Raw genomic sequence first — 17,246 nt, 5'->3', positions numbered from 1 at the left:
CACAAAAATCTGCAGAGGCCTAAAGTGGAACTTCACTCAAAAAGTGAAGTCCCCCACTGGTTCACTCCTTCCCCCTAGCCTATAAGGGGTGTGTGTGTGTGGGGTGTTGCATAATTTTTTCCCACGCAAATAGCTTTCTTTTGTTGGTAGTTGATCTCTACTGCATTTTCAATTTTTTTTGAGCTATAAACAAAAAAGGCTGAAAATTGTGAGAGGAAAAAAAAGCCCCAATATTTACTTTTTGCTATAAAACATATCCAATAAAATTGGCTATATGGTTCTTGATTTAAAAAAAAAAAAATCCAGATAAGTGTGTGATTTATTTATTTTATACTACTAATGGTGATGATCAACAACCTAATAATGGAGCGGCGATTATAGCGGCGACAATAACGACACTGCCATTATTACAGTGATTAGTGCTAATGACGCTGGCTGGGAAGGGGAAAACATTTAGGGAGATCAAGGGGGTTGAATGTGTATCCAACCATGTGTAATGTGTGCTGATTAGTAAAATCTCTCAATTTCTCATCTCTGCTTTGCAAGGTCGAAATACTGACAGTTCGCATTCTCTGTACAGAGCCCTGTGTTCAATTTCAACACCGAGCTCTGGGTTGTGATTGGACACAGCTGATCAGTAGGTCCCGGCCGTGAATCATTGGCTGGGATTTGCTGACAGGTTCCCGCTTTGTACAATCCTACCCTGTTTCCCCAAAAATAAGACCCAGCGTGATTGTCGGTGATGGCTGCAATATAAGCCCTACCCTCCAAATAAGCCCTAGTTAAAGTCCTTGTAGGTCTCATTTTCAGGGTAGAACTTATTTTTGGGGAAACAGGGTAGGGCTTATTTGGGGGGGTAGGGCTTATATTGCAGCCATCACTGACAATCACGCTAGGTCTTATTTTCGGGGAAACAGGGTAGCAGGAGCCCGCCAGCAGTATGAAAGGATAAGATACGACTTCCCTTGTTCCACTCAGTCCTAATAGGAACTTGGGGGAAATCTGTGATCCTTGTACACTGCCTGTTGAAGATTTTCATGTTCTTCTGGCTGGATAATCCAACGAGCTCAGCTCCAATGTGACCAACTTTCCGGGGCACTTGGGAGGGAACATCAGCTTTGCCTCCAAACCCTCTTTATATGATTTCAGGCTCTGCAAGGTGGCCAGTGCAGACTGCCAACTTTCCATGAAAGTGATTTTTTTTTTTTTTTTTTTTTTTTTTTTATTGCACAGTATAATATCCTAAAAAGATTTTCACAGTGTAAAATTCATATAAAACCTCCCTGGGTCGTTCCCATCCTAGTTTTCATCATTTTATAGACTAGGTACTATCCTGTTTATATAGGTCTTTAAATAATTTCCTTCTCTAATCCATTACCTTGTAAATCGTTCTGTTGTAATATTTTCTCTCTGGTTTCTCCTTGCAGATAAAGGCTGAGAAAGATAAGAAAATTAAAAAGGTGAGTGAGGATCTCTGACCTCCATGTTTCTGTTCCATGTTAAAGCGGAACTACACTGTATCTGAGCAATACAAACCAAAAACACTACATTGACACTAAAGGCTCCTTTTTTTTTTTTTTATTTATTTTTTTTTCCTCCAATTATACTTGGGTGGATTCCTCATCGGTCCGATGCTGCATCTGTCCCCTTGGCGCCTGAGAACCGAGTGATTAAACCCCGCCGATCACTCAGTTCTGACAGCTCCCCAAGCAGAGAGCTGCTGACTGTCTATCAGCAGCTCTCTGCTCTGCCCCACCGCGCTCACTGGAGTGCTGAGCTCTGGCGGGACGAGGAGCGGCCGTCTCAGACTCTCAGTGGCTCGCTGAGGCAGAGCAGGGGGTCTCAGTCCAGTCTGTCTGTCTGTGTTTTTAGCAGAGAGTGGCCTTCAAACCACTCTTTGCTGAAACCGGTTCACAGGAGTGCAAAATGGATTGCATTCCTTTGATCCATAGAAGTACAGCCAAACGAGCTCAGGCTGTACTTCTCCTTTAAAAATAACACACATGTTGTACTTGCCTGCTCTGTGTAATGGTTTTGCACAGAGTAGTGCAGATCCTCCTCTTCTCAGGTCCCTCTCTGGCTCTCCTAGCGCCCACCCCCCCCCCACGGAGTGCCACCACAGCCAGCAGCTTGCTATGGGGGGGGGGGGGGGGGGGGCACACCTGAGCCACTGCTCTGTGTGTCCGTTCATACACTGAGCCGCAGCCCTCATTGGCTCACTGACTTTGACAGCAGCAGGAGCCAATGGCCAAGGGCTGCCATCTCAGCCAATGACAAGGGAGAGTCCCTGGCAGCCAAGACACTCTTGTAACATCGCTGGATCGAGATGGGCTCAGGTAAGTATTAGGGGGGCTGCTGCACACAGGTTTTTTTTATCTTAATGCATAGAATGCATTTAAGATGAAAAACCTCTTTACTTTACAACCCCTTTTTAATTTTTAATATTCAAAGCAAACCCCAAACACCCCCCACTCCCCCATCCTTCCATGTCTCTATGCCTTATTTTGCTGAGAAATCATTTTGAAAAACACCCCTAACATTTTCTGGCCATAGCCATCTTGAGTAAGGGCAGATTCATGTAGCATTTACTACTTGGACTCCATCTGGCCTTAGATCAGGCATGTAGACAAGAGTGTGCACGTAGCTGAGAAAACCCCTCCTGAGGACTCCTGGGATGTATGACATCATTTGCCTAGGCATGGAAACCAGGAAGTAACTGAAAAATTGTAAATAAAATCAAGTTTAAAACAAGTAAATTTATAATGTAGCTTCCTATCCTATTTACTAATACTAGCAGCATAAAGATTAAAAATAGTGTTGATTGAAAGCGTGAAGTTACGCTTTAAAGTGGTTTTAAGTCCTTACATATATACACAGTGAAGTGATTAGCCTCAGGTGATACAAGGAGAGGAAACCAATCCTCTTAAAGAAGTTGAACCTGTTTGTCTGCAGCCCTCTCTCCACTACGGTCACCTAAAGCACACATTTTTACACATCATTTCTTGGCTTCAGGGGTGGGGATCTGATATGACACACTGCACAGCATAGGGCATGGAGCTGAGTGTAATCTTAAACCTGAGTGAAGGGAATGCGCCCCCCCCCACCCCCCTTAACCTGTCGTATGGTAATATGCACAGCTAAGGTCGTCAATCGCCTTCTGTGTGCTGGAGGGTGGAGGGGCCATCTCCCAGGATTCTGTGGTGTTGAGAGAACTTGTCAGACGTGTCTCAAACAGATAACTGAGGGACGAGAGGGCTGGTAGGAACACGACTAGGTGCTTTGGATTGGGGCTTGTACACTCTGTAGAGGGGGGTACTTTGTTCACAACCACTGTAAGGAGAAGTGCGTTCTGTTTAGATGTTCTTCTAATTAAATTTCTTGACATTTCTGCATTTAATTGCGCAGGAACCTCAGACGCCAACTGAACCCACTCCAGTGCTGGACCGCTCCCACCAGCGGGAGAAGATCGAGCGCTTTAAGCAGATGTGTCAGATGTTGGAGAGGGCTCGCAGCACCACCTCCAGTTCCAGCTCAGATTCTGACTCCGATTCCGACTCCAAGGGCTCGCCGGGGAGCAGCGGCACAGGGGAAGGCGGGGAGGGCAGGACCTCTCGTGTCAGCTTCAGTACCAGCTCAGACGAGGAAGACGATAAAGGAAGCTCTACAGATGGACAAAACGGCACCAGGAACGGCAAACAGAAGTCGCCCAGATCAAATTGCCGGGAGAAGGAGAACCGGAGGAGCACGGGGGCCGCTGTTAAGAAGGGAACTTGTAGCAGAAATGCGGTACAACCCTTGTCCAGGAGCCAACTCTTAAAAAGGCCGCTGGTCCCCTCTCCGCCAAAGCCCCCTCCCCTGCAGCTAGAGAGACACGTGGTACGACCCCCTCCACACAGCCCTGAACCGGACTCTCTTCCCCTGGACAGTGGAACGGACCATGTCATGCAGAGGGGGGTCTGGCTATCTGTGTTCAGGCACTTGGGACAGAAAGAGCTGTGTGTTTGTATGCGGGTGTGCCGAACCTGGAACCGGTGGTAAGAACAAAGTACTATATATACAGGCTTTGCTTACCTTTTGGGAAACTCTCAAATAACTGCACGGATGTAAACGGAAAGAGGGGCCCCTTTTACCTTGATTCATGTTCATAAAGCATGCTGATTTATTTGCTTTTTAAAGCTGAACTCCGTGGGGGGGGGGGGGGGGTACTACCCTTGCAGTGTGTCCCTCTGCAAGGGTTACTTTTTGCCTAGGGGGGTGATGTACTTATCTTACTCCTCTCTTCCACTGCAGCCGGTGCTTCTCTCTACTTACCATTGCTTGGGATTGAGGACAGGTCATGGGTATCCTCTTGTACAATGTAGGACTGTTGGTCCTGCATTGTACAGGATGATGTCTGATAGCTGGGGACTGGGCACACAAACAGAAGGAAGCCTGCGAAATTGAGGAATAAGATAAGTACCCCGTGCATTACTTATATATATAGCGCCATCTAGTGGGTAATTTAAAACATTTTTAGAACTCACAGTACGTATATATCCACATGCAGAATAATATACATAGGTGTCCCGGTCCACTTTTTTATGTGTGTGTGTGTGTGTGTGTATATATGTATGTGTGTGTGTGTGTGTATATGTATGTATATGTATATATATATATATATATATATATATATATATATATATATATATATATATATATATATATATATATATATATATATATATATATATATTCTTGAAATGAAGACACACAGTTTTGTATTATCCAGCTGTATTTAAAACATCCAAGTGAGAGATATAACATTAACCTGTCAGGGAAAAAAAAAAAAGAAAATTTCAAAAACCCAATCACTGAGTTGGAAAAAGGATCACCCCCCCCCCCCCCTCCTAAAAATATCTTGTAAACTCAATCAGGTGTAGCTAATCAATGGCACACAAAGCCATTTGACTTTCAACTGTGATCAGCTGTGGTCATTGTGATTAGCTCAGCATGAAAGAGCTTTCCTGGAGCATTTCAGTCCCTAGTAGTGCAACTGAAGCAAACAATCAACTATGAGTGGCAAGGCGCTGTCACCGGGATCTCCAGGATAAGGTTGTGGACAGGCACAAGTCAGGAGATGGATACAGATGGATTTTTTTTTTTTTTCAAAGGCTTTATTAATGCCTAGAACAGGGGTCTCAAGCTGGCAGCCCTCCCAGCTGTTGTGAAACTACAAGTCCCATAATGCCTCTGCCTTTGGGAGTCATGCTTGTACCTGTTAGCCTTGCAATGCCTCATTGGACTTGCAGTTTTGCAACAGCTGAAGGGTGGCCGCCAGTTTGAGACCCCCTGGTCTAGAAGCACAGTGAAGTCTATTATTAAGAAGTGGAAGGTATTTGGTAGAACACAGACCCTCCCTGGATCAGGACCTCGCTCCAAACTGAAGGAAAGAGCCAGGAGGAAACTGGTCAGAGAGGCCACCAAGAGGTCTATAGCAACTCTGTAGCAGTTGCAGGAATTTATGGCATAGAGTGGTCATTGTGTGACCACCATATCATTAATTCTCCACAAATGGGGCCTGTATGGGAGGGATGCAAGAAAAAAGCCGCTCCTCAAGAAAAGCCGCATGCAGTCACCACTGAGCTTTGCCAAAACACACTTTGAAGATTCTGAGGCCACATGGAAAATTGTGTTCTGGTCAGATGAGACTAAAATTGAATGATTTGGCCATAGCACCAAACAAAATGTCTAGCAGAAATCCAATACAGCTCACCATCCAAATAACACCATTCCTACAGTAAAGCATGGAGTTGGTGGTATCCTGTTATTGGGGGGGGGGGTTAGTCGTATCCTGTTGGGGGTGGTATCCTGTTATGGAGGGGGGGGGGTGGTCATATCCTGTTATTGGGGGGGGGGGTCCTGTTGTGGGGGGGAGGGGTGGTATCCTGTTATGGGGGTGTTTTTCTCTGCAGCAAGGACTGGAGCACTTGTCAGGTTAGAAGGAAAATGGATGGGGCAAGAAAACATCAAATTCTTGAGGAAAATCTGTTGCTCTCAGAAAGTTGTCAATGGGAAGTAGGTTTACCTTCCAACATGACAGTGACCCAAAGCACATGGCAAAAATGACCAGACAGTGGTTGGAGGAGAGAAAAAGTGAATGTCCTTGCATGGCCTAGTGTGAGCCCAGACATAAATCCCATTGAAAATCTGTGGAATGACTTGTGGACTGCAGTCCACAAACGGTCACCATCAAATGTAACTGAACTTGAGCAGTTCTGCAAAGAAGAGCGGGCAAATATTGTAAAGTCCTAGATGTGTGAAGTTAGTAGAGACAAATCCCAACAGACTTAAGGCTGCAATTAAAGCAAAAGGTGGTCCAACAAAATACTGACACAATGGGGCGATCCTTTTTCCAACTCAGTGATTCTGTTTTAGAATTGTTTTTTCTGACACGGTGTTTATCTTTCATTTGGATGTTATAAGTTGCACTGAGTACCGTATATACTCGAGTATAAGTTGTTCCGAGTATAAGTCGAGGCCCTAATTTACCACAAAAAAATGGGAAAAACTTACTGACCCGAGTATAAGCCTAGGGTGAGAAATGCACAGCTACTGTAAGTGGAAAAGAGGGTCGACAATGCCCATTTGCAGCCTCACTGTGCCCATTTGCAGCCATAGGTCCCCTGAACTTCAAACTCGGTAGTTAAGGGTTCCTAGATGCCCCCTAGCTGCAGCCAAAATTTGGGGTCTCTGAACCCAAAGGGTCCCGAAATGACATTGTTGCAGATGGACACAGTTGACCGACTTTGGGGCCCCGTATCTTGGGGCCACTTAGTGTTAGGAACCCCAAATTTGGTGTGCAAACCCAGTGGAACTAGCACCATAAAATATCCAAAGCTGGGGTTTCTAGCACTAAGTGTCCCCGAGATACAGGGCCGCAAACATCGGTTCAGTAAATGTCAAGCACTTTTCTGCAGCAGAGAATGACATTTTCCGAACCGGGTTTGGGGCCCCGTATCTCGGGGCTACTTGGTCCTAATAACCCCAGCTTTGGATATGTTGTGGTACCAGTTCCACTGGGTCTGCACACCAAATTTGGGGTTCCTAGCACAAAGTGGCCCTGAGATACAGGGCCCCAAAATCGGTTCGGAAATTGAAATTTTTTGCTGCAGAAAAGTGCTTGACTCGAGTATAAGTCGAGGGGGGCACTTTCAGCACAAAAAAATGTGCTGAAAAACTCGACTTATACTCGAGTATATACGGTAAATACAGCTGTATAAAACAAACTGTGTTGGTCTTCATTTCGGGCTGCAAAGCAACAAAATGTGATTATTTTCTATACTTGATGTATATACACTACATTACCAAAAGTATTGGGATGCCTGCCTTTACACGCACATGAACTTTAATGGCATCCCAGGTTCAATATTGAGTTGGCCCACCCTTTGCAGCTATAACAGCTTCAACTCTTCTGGGAAGGCCATCCACAAGGTTTAGGAGTGTGTCTATGGGAATGTTTCACCATTCTTCAACAAGCGCATCTGTGAGGTCAGGCACTGATGTTGGATGAGAAGGTCTGGCTCGCAGTCTCCGCTCTAATTCATCCCAAAGGTGTTCTATTGGGTTGGGGGTGAGGTTTTACTATCTCTTGCTCCCTGAGCAGCCATTGCTCTCTTCTTCCCTCCCAATGCTCTGAGATGTGGGCCGGCTCTTGTCTTTCCCCCCCAAAAAATAAACGAATACTGCAGCTGCTGACTTTTAATATTAGGGCACTCATGTCCAGGGATTTAGCAATGTCCCCACCTGAGTCGATTCCTTAATCTGCTTTAGGTGCAGGTCGTATGTAATCTTGCGGCTTCACAGCCAGTTTTACAGCGCTGCGCTTTGAATGGTCCCATAGTCTTCTAGGTACCCCCCCCCCCCAGGGGCGTATCTACCACCATAGTGACCCATGTGGGCGCTATGGGGCCCGCAGCCGAGTGGGGCCCAGTGAGGATAAGAGCATCGCCGGCACAGTCTCCCAGCCAGGGGAAGAGAGAGGAAAGGAAGAGGCGAGCTGTCCGTATCAGCAGAGAGCTGAATTGCCCGATATAAGAGCTTTCATTAGAACTTCCAGTGTTCCCGGGGCTCACGTCACATAGCTCCACCTTTTGGCCCGGTGCCTTTGATAGACAGAACGCCGATCCAATGCTGGACATGTGACGTCATCAAAGGCGTTGGGCCAAGAGGTGGGGCTATGTGACGATGAGCCCCGGGAAGACAGGAAATTCAAATGAAAGCTATTACAGCGGGCAATCCCGCTCTCTGATCCCGGTGGCTTGCCTCTTCCTCTGCATAGGTGGGGCTGTATGGGGCACAGGCAGACCAGGCTGTATTGGGCACAGGTCACGCTGTATTGGGCACAGGTCACGCTGCATTGACACTATGGCAGCCGTGGGGGGGGGGGGGCTGTTTGCAGGGGGGCCCCATACAACATTTTGCTATGGGGCTCTGCTATTTCTAGTTACGAGCCTTCCCCCCCGCCCCCCCCCCCCCAAAAAAAGTGCCAAATGTGTCAGTGGATGGGGGGGTGGAAACAAGTGGAACTTCCCCTTTAGGGTGCAGCTCCGCTTTAACAATGCAGTACTGCTGGTCCTGCATTGTACGTGATGATGTCAGAGTGCAAACGACAGGGCAGTACGGAGAAGCTGCTTTTGAGGGACTGGTTGGATGGAGAGGAGGAAGTCTGTGGCAGCAAAGGATGAGGCAAGTATAAATTGCTTTGAACTGATACCCTAGAGAAGAATAAGCACTTTACCCAGGAGCAGACAAACTGGAAGGGTACATCTTCCATAGAGTTCAGATTTACTTGCTGTAACAGTTTTATTACCTGGAGATCCTGCCAGTACATTTTGTACAATGGTCCGCTTTTATTCATAAGGTCTAAGGCTTCATTCACACTTATGCAACTTGTTATGCAACTTTGAACATCGGAGTCCTATGACAAGTTGCAGCCCATTCTTTTCAATGGCACCAATTCAAATCGGTGCAACCTAAAGGCTGTAGTGAATTTTAAAAGGTGCCAGCACTACTTTGATGTGACTTTGATCCGGAGAGTGTAAAGTCTCATCAATTTCGCATTGGAAGTCGTGCGACTTTGGAGTCGCACAAGTGTGAATAAAACCTTAAGGCTGCTTTCACAGCTTTACAGGTGCTTATAGCGCTAAAAATGGCGCCTGTAAAGAGCCTCTCCTCTAACTCCAGTGTGAAAACCCGAGTGCTTTCACACTGGAGCGGTGCACTGGCAGAACGTGCAAGCCACATCTTTGCAGCGCTGTAGGAGTGGTGTATACACCGCTCCTAAAGCACCCCTGCCCATTGAAATCAATGGGTAGCACCGCCGGCATAGCGGGTGGTTTTAACCCTTTTTCGGCTGCTAGCGGGGAGGTTAAAAGCACCCTGCTAGCGGCTGAAAACCTCCGCAAAAACGACGGTAAAGCACCGCTTAAGATAGCGGCAACACTGTTCAGCAGATTTCCAGCTTATTGGTGCCGTCGTGCAGCAGATCCCCTGCTCCAAAATACTCCCAGCTCTGCCGATCCCCCTGCTCCAAAATACTCCCAGCTCTGCCGATCCCCCTGCTCCAAAATACTCCCAGCTCTGCCGATCCCCCTGCTCCAAAATACTCCTAGCTCTGCCAATCCCCCTGCTCCAAAATATTCCCAGCTCTGCCGATCCCCCTGCTCCAAAATACTCCTAGCTCTGCCGATCCCCCTGCTCCAAAATACTCCTAGCTCTGCCGATCCCCCTGCTCCAAAATACTCCTAGCTCTGCCGATCCCCCTGCTCCAAAATACTCCTAGCTCTGCCAATCCCCCTGCTCCAAAATATTCCCAGCTCTGCCGATCCCCCTGCTCCAAAATATTCCCAGCTCTGCCGATCCCCCTGCTCCAAAATATTCCCAGCTCTGCCGATCCCCCTGCTCCAAAAATACACCCGGCTCTGCCGATCCCCCTGCTCCAAAAATACACCCGGCTCTGCCGATCCCCCTGCTCCACAATGCTCCCGGCTCTGCCGATCCCCCTGCTCCACAATGCTCCCGGCTCTGCCGATCCCCCTGCTTCACAATGCTCCCGGCTCTGCCGATCCCCCTGCTTCACAATGCTCCCGGCTCTGCCGATCCCCCTGCTTCACAATGCTCCCGGCTCTGCCGATCCCCCTGCTTCACAATGCTCCCGGCTCTGCCGATCCCCCTGCTTCACAATGCTCCCGGCTCTGCCGATCCCCCTGCTTCACAATGCTCCCGGCTCTGCCGATCCCCCTGCTTCACAATGCTCCCGGCTCTGCCGATCCCCCTGCTTCACAATGCTCCCGGCTCTGCCGATCCCCCTGCTTCACAATGCTCCCGGCTCTGCCGATCCCCCTGCTTCACAATGCTCCCGGCTCTGCCGATCCCCCTGCTTCACAATGCTCCCGGCTCTGCCGATCCCCCTGCTTCACAATGCTCCCGGCTCTGCCGATCCCCCTGCTTCACAATGCTCCCGGCTCTGCCGATCCCCCTGCTTCACAATGCTCCCGGCTCTGCCGATCCCCCTGCTTCACAATGCTCCCGGCTCTGCCGATCCCCCTGCTTCACAATGCTCCCGGCTCTGCCGATCCCCCTGCTTCACAATGCTCCCGGCTCTGCCGATCCCCCTGCTTCACAATGCTCCCGGCTCTGCCGATCCCCCTGCTTCACAATGCTCCCGGCTCTGCCGATCCCCCTGCTTCACAATGCTCCCGGCTCTGCCGATCCCCCTGCTTCACAATGCTCCCGGCTCTGCCGATCCCCCTGCTTCACAATGCTCCCGGCTCTGCCGATCCCCCTGCTTCACAATGCTCCCGGCTCTGCCGATCCCCCCTGCTTCACAATGCTCCCGGCTCTGCCGATCCCCCTGCTTCACAATGCTCCCGGCTCTGCCGATCCCCCTGCTTCACAATGCTCCCGGCTCTGCCGATCCCCCTGCTTCACAATGCTCCCGGCTCTGCCGATCCCCCTGCTTCACAATGCTCCCGGCTCTGCCGATCCCCCTGCTTCACAATGCTCCCGGCTCTGCCGATCCCCCTGCTTCACAATGCTCCCGGCTCTGCCGATCCCCCTGCTTCACAATGCTCCCGGCTCTGCCGATCCCCCTGCTTCACAATGCTCCCGGCTCTGCCGATCCCCCTGCTTCACAATGCTCCCGGCTCTGCCGATCCCCCTGCTTCACAATGCTCCCGGCTCTGCCGATCCCCCTGCTTCACAATGCTCCCGGCTCTGCCGATCCCCCTGCTTCACAATGCTGCTCTGCCGATCCCCCTGCTTCACAATGCTCCCGGCTCTGCCGATCCCCCTGCTTCACAATGCTCCCGGCTCTGCCGATCCACCTGCTTCACAATGCTCCCGGCTCTGCCGATCCACCTGCTTCACAATGCTCCCGGCTCTGCCGATCCCCCTGCTTCACAATGCTCCCGGCTCTGCCGATCCCCCTGCTCCACAATGCTCCCGGCTCTGCCGATCCCCCTGCTCCACAATGCTCCCGGCTCTGCCGATCCCCCTGCTCCACAATGCTCCCGGCTCTGCCGATCCCCCTGCTCCACAATGCTCCCGGCTCTGCCGATCCCCCTGCTCCAAAAATACTACCAATTTTGCCGATCCCCTGATCAGTAGTAATCCCCAGCTCTGCTGAGCCTCCTCTCTTCCATCCCCACTCACCTCCTACTATATTGCTCCCACCTGTGACCTCTACTAGTTTCTCCTGCTCTGGTCCCCCAGCTCTACTGATCCTCTGCCGCTCAGTCTCTCTCTCTCTCTCTCTCTCTCTCTCTCTCTCTCTCTCTCTCTCTCTCTCTCTCTCTCTCTCTCTCTCTCTCTCTCTCTCTCCTCTCTCTCCTCTCTCTCCTCTCTCTCCTCTCTCTCCTCTCTCTCCTCTCTCTCCTCTCTCTCCTCTCTCCTTCTGCTATAGCGTTCCCATGTTGCACACCACGTGTGCCATCTGCTAGTTGCTCCAGTCTGGACCCCGCTCACCTTCCTGCTGCTCCACATTACAAACCAGATGTGACGTCTACACCAGACACTCCCGGAATATATACACATGAACAGGAAGTGACTACTGATGACGTCTTTCCAGTTTCGTTTGTTGGTTTCTTGAATCCTGGGATATCTCATACCTCCAAAGCGAAGCCAACGCTGCATAAAAGCCCCTCAAAAGCTTCAGGGGCAATTAGCGAGCGTTGTGATAGACTTCTATGTAGGCTTAGGAAACGATTTGAAGTGCCAAGAGAGCGACATGGGGGATAATTTTTTGAAGCAAAGCAAACACAACGTGTTAACAGGCCTGTAAGGTAATTATTATATTTAGTGACAGGGGCTTTGTTTGGCATTCAGAGCCCTTTAAAAAAAAAAAAAAAAATTAAATAAAGTGTCCAATGCCACATATTGAAGCACATGTAAAGAAGCCCTTAATGTGCTGCGTGGTACGAGTGATGTCTGAGGGTTGGGTCTTGTTCCTCCTGTTGGTGGGTGGGGTGTCACTGACCAACAGGAAACGGGGTTGGGTCTGGTCCCCTCCCCACCAATCATTTAATGTAATGTGTAGTAAATTTACCAATTGGGAAACAGATGTAGTGGATTGTTGAACCTGGTCTTCACCTCCTGTAGTGACCCCCCTGACCAACGGTACGCTTTTTATGTCACGGCAGGTGCTGCGATCGACGCCTCTGGACTTCCATTGACTTGAGCAGGCGGAAATCAATCACCCCTCCGATGCTAAGTGGTATAGTCCGACGACAGCCGGTCAGACTAGACCTGAGCTGGACCAACATATCTGAGAAACAGCTGACCTGGCTGATACACAGACTGCAGGGTGAGCGATTTGGGTGGGGGGCGTGTAAAGGAAATGGAATGAAGAGGGCGATGACTTTTTTGTGTGCTCATTCTTTTAATTCTCCCTCCCAGGATTAAAGGAGCTTCTATTGGCTGGCTGTACATGGAGCGCAGTCTCCTCTCTGTGCACGGCCTCCTTCCCCTGCCTGTCTCTGCTGGACCTCGGCTGGGTACAGGGCATGAAAACCTCCCACCTCCGAGAGCTGCTCTCACCTCCCTCCACCGACTGCAAGACAGGTAAGTGTCCCTCCCACTTTCCATTGATTGGCTATACCACTGCATCTGCTTTTTAAGGGCAACTCTGCTTAAAGTGTATGTAAACCCTAATGATCAACTCCTATTTTATCTCTTTGGTACGTTAATCTTACCATTTGAAAGTTTTTGTTATATTTGTTTGACAAGTGCAAAAATAACACAAACTTGATCCTGCCAGGACTACAGTGCCGTCTTCTGTATTCTACAGTGTTTCTTGAACATTATCAGCCCTGCCCAGTTATCCTTTGTGGCCTACAGAACCCCCCCCCCCAATTTTGTTGAGAGGGTTAGGGGTTTTGTAGCCCTAAAACACTTTCTGCTCCTAGGGTGGCAGTATTCATCCTCCACATATACAGTACAGCGAGTGAGCATTGTCCCATACGACAGGGGGTGCATTACTGGCAGGATCACCAGCTAAAGATTAAAGGGTAAAAAGCTTAAAACTAATGCAGCCACCACATCTAAAAATTGGTGAGTTGCAATATTACATTTTTGTTCTTGGGTTTAGATACTCTAAAGGTGTAAGCTGGTCTTTGGTTCCCAGGTCTGTACCCTGCTGTGCCCAATATGGAGGAATCGCACAATCCCTGTGCCAAGCTCATTGTTCCCATTTATGATATGCCCTCACTATCTCTGCACTGAGTTCCCAGGTCTGTACACCTGCTGTGTCCATTATGAGGGGTTCCCACCATCCCTGTGCTGAGTTCCCGGGTCTGTACACCTACTGTGCCCATTATGAGGGGTTCCCACCATCCCTGTGCTGAGTTCCTGGGTCTGTACACCTGCTGTGCCCATTGAGGGGTTCCCACCATCCCTGTGCTGAGTTCCCGGGTCTGTACACCTGCTGTGCCCATTATGAGGGGTTCCCACCATCCCTGTGCTGAGTTCCCGGGTCTGTACACCTGCTGTGCCCATTATGAGGGGTTCCCACCATCCCTGTGCTGAGTTCCCGGGTCTGTACACCTGCTGTGCCCATTATGAGGGGTTCCCACCATCCCTGTGCTGAGTTCCCGGGTCTGTACACCTGCTGTGCCCATTGAGGGGTTCCCACCATCCCTGTGCTGAGTTCCCAGGTCTGTACACCTGCTGTGCCCATTATGAGGGGTTCCCACCATCCCTGTGCTGAGTTCCCAGGTCTGTACACCTGCTGTGCCCATTATGAGGGGTTCCCACCATCCCTGTGCTGAGTTCCCGGGTCTGTACACCTGCTGTGCCCATTACGAGGGGTTCCCACCATCCCTGTGCTGAGTTCCCAGGTCTGTACACCTGCTGTGCCCATTATGAGGGGTTCCCACCATCCCTGTGCTGAGTTCCCGGGTCTGTACACCTGCTGTGCCCATTATGAGGGATTCCCACCATCCCTGTACTTATTTTTCAATAATTTAAGATTATGGAGATGCCTTCAGGTAGACCAGAACATAGATCTCATTGCTGGATTCCATAATGGATATTAGAAGCCAGCAGCAGGTTACGTGCCCCCCCCCCCCCGCTCTCCTTTCCCAGAGTCCTTCAGTAACTGGCATGGGTCACTGTGCCACTGCTGGCTAGACTGTCCTCTTAAGCGCTACAGTTTGTAGGTTGCACAGCAGGTGGCACCCTTGTAATTTGTATCAATACTGCAGAGGATATTTATTGCTTTTATAGCTGAAAGCGTTTACTCTACTATGTTTATTAATACGCCTCTTTTTGGTAGGATAATTGAATACATACGCACAGTCCCCTTTTGTAATTTTGTGCTATTAGAAGGATGTTATATTGCAGCTTGCAGGAGTCAATGACTACATGAATGTCATATATTCATGTTCTGGCAACTTGACTCTAAAAATAGCACCATTTCAGCTGCCGCAACCTAGCTGTCATTTACCAAGTCAGTGTTTTAGAAGTACTGAACTGTTGAAGTTGTGCCCAGGGCAGAGGGCAAAAAAACTGATCACCGGTATTGCCTGTGGTCTCCCTGTGGTCTCCCTGTAGCTGATCCTTTCCCCATTCCTGTCTTCCCATGCCTTGTTCTGTACTGTCACTCTGTGTGGAGGCGGCCATCTTGGTAGAGGCAGGGCTTTGCTTCCTCATGTCGGAGCCTCCAGCAAGGAGAACAGTGATTAGCACAGTAGTGATCTTACCAAATCTCACTCTGGTGAGACCAGCGATCTCCAACTACAAATATCTGCTTTAGTATGAACATATATCTGATGGTAGGTCCACTTTAGGTCACTTTTTTAAAAATGCGTTTGAAGTGCAGATCTCTCTGAAAGCCTTAGCGGTAATGACTAGTTTGGGAAAATTTATTCCAAGCACGTTCCCAGTTAGAGATTTCCATGTAGAGGCCCCTGTGCTCCCACCAGGCTTGTATTTCTAATCCTTTCTGTTTTCTCTTTCACAGTTGTGTCGGACCCCCGGGGCCGGTTGCCCTCCCTCTCTGAGCTGCGCCTGTGCGGTTTGGATATGGGGGACTCCGTCCTGCGTTTGCTGCTTCGCCACACTCCTCGTCTCAACCGGCTGGATCTTAGTCACTGCGTCCAAATCAGTGATCACGGGATCCACATACTGACCGCAGTCACCTCTCCGCTGAGGGACAGCCTCACTCACCTCAACCTCACAGGTAATGACTTGAATAGAGCTACATGGAGGCTTTATATCTTTATACAGTAATGGAAAACCTGCAACCTTTTTATACAATGTTACCGTTGCATTTTCATCAATTTTTAATTAGCTCTGGCCTTTTCCCTTAAGGGGTTGTAAATGTGTTTTTTCTCGGCTGTTTGGATGGATTGATAGCAGCGCAGCCATTGGCTCCCGCTGCTGTTAATCAAATACAATGACGCGGCCGCCCGGGGTCGGGGCCTGCATTCGGCGTCTATGGACACTGAATGCTGGACTCTGGAGCGCGCCCGCAAGGTAACCCCCTCGGGGAAGAGCTTCTCCTAGGGGGTTATCTGATGCGGGGAGGAGCCGCAAGAGCCGCCGAGGGACCCCAGAAGGCCACTCTGTGCAAAACGAGCTGCACAGTGGAGGTAAGTATGACATGTTTATTTAATAAAAAAAAGATGAACCTTTTAGTGTCACTTTAAGCTGTATCATACTGCAGTGTGGATCTTTTTTTTTTTTTTTTTTTTTTTTTTTTTTTTTTTCTCTTTTAAAGGTGAAAGTTTTGTAAAGGTAATTAAAAAGAGATAGAGAGATATATATATATATATATATATATCTATCTCTATCTATCTATCTCTATCTATACTTGCATGCCCTGTGCATGGAATTGCACAGAGCAGCCCCAAACCTCTTCTCCAGTCTCCCTTCAGCATCCTGGCCCCTCCTGTCTGTCCAGTGTCCCCCACGAGGAAGCCGCTTCCCACGAGGGTGCTCGCTCGGCCCTGCTCCCTTGTCACTGGCTTTGACGACAATGGCTCCCGATGCCCCGGCAAAGCCAGTGACACATGGAAATGAGGGGAGAGAACAGCTGCAGGCGTGTGCACAGCACTGGATCGAATGAAGGGCTCAGGTAATTAAAAGGGGGTGGAAATGCATGAAGGTAAAAAAAAGTCTAGGCTTTAAAACTACTTGAACTGCTGCCTGTACTACATGTCCCTTTATTCTTCCTGTGCAAAGCAGTTTTCCCATAGCACAACCAGCGCTGCTGATTTCTCCCGAAGGCTGCCCTGTTGCATTTCCTCCTTTTCTGTAGTCAAATTAACCACTTCTGGACCAGGCCTTTTTCTGACACTTGTGTACAAGTGTAAATTAGTATTTTTTGCTAGAAAATTACTTGGAACCCCCAAACATAATATATATAGAGAGACCCTAGAGCAGTGTTGGCGAACGTCTTGGCTCCCCAGATGTTTTGGAACTACATTTTCCATGATGCTCATGTACTCTGCAGTGTAGTTGAGCATCATGGGAAATGTAGTTCCAAAACGTCTGGGGTGCCAAGGTTTGCCATCACTGCCCTAAAGAATAAAATGGCGGTCATTGAAATATTTTATGTCACACTGTATTTGCGCAGCAGTGTTTCAAATGCAGTTCTTTCGGGGAAAAAATACACTTTCATGAATTTAAAAAAAAAAAACAAAACCGTAAAGTTAGTCCAGTTTTCTTGTATAATGTGAAAGATGATAAACTACGATACTTAAAAAAAT

At 48.9% G+C, this 17,246-nt stretch overlaps 1 protein-coding gene across 4 annotated transcripts in view; it reads left to right on the top strand.

Moving 5' to 3' along the window:
- Window positions 1-17,246, top strand: part of FBXL19 (F-box and leucine rich repeat protein 19) — a 36,747-nt gene that overhangs the window by 14,598 nt on the left and 4,903 nt on the right. For all 4 annotated transcript variants that reach the window (XM_073635761.1, XM_073635762.1, XM_073635759.1 and 1 more), the window contains exons 7-11: window positions 1,428-1,460; window positions 3,406-4,034; window positions 12,678-12,841; window positions 12,934-13,098; window positions 15,497-15,715. In XM_073635761.1, coding sequence (XP_073491862.1) covers window positions 1,428-1,460; window positions 3,406-4,034; window positions 12,678-12,841; window positions 12,934-13,098; window positions 15,497-15,715 — 1,210 coding nt within the window. The remainder of the gene's footprint in view (window positions 1-1,427; window positions 1,461-3,405; window positions 4,035-12,677; window positions 12,842-12,933; window positions 13,099-15,496; window positions 15,716-17,246) is intronic.

This window comes from Aquarana catesbeiana, linkage group LG06 (genome assembly GCF_042186555.1).
Source record: "Aquarana catesbeiana isolate 2022-GZ linkage group LG06, ASM4218655v1, whole genome shotgun sequence".
NCBI classification, from domain to species: domain Eukaryota; kingdom Metazoa; phylum Chordata; class Amphibia; order Anura; family Ranidae; genus Aquarana; species Aquarana catesbeiana.
The sequence above is the reverse complement of the archived record's forward strand: the minus strand, read 5'-3'. Positions and strand labels throughout refer to the sequence as shown.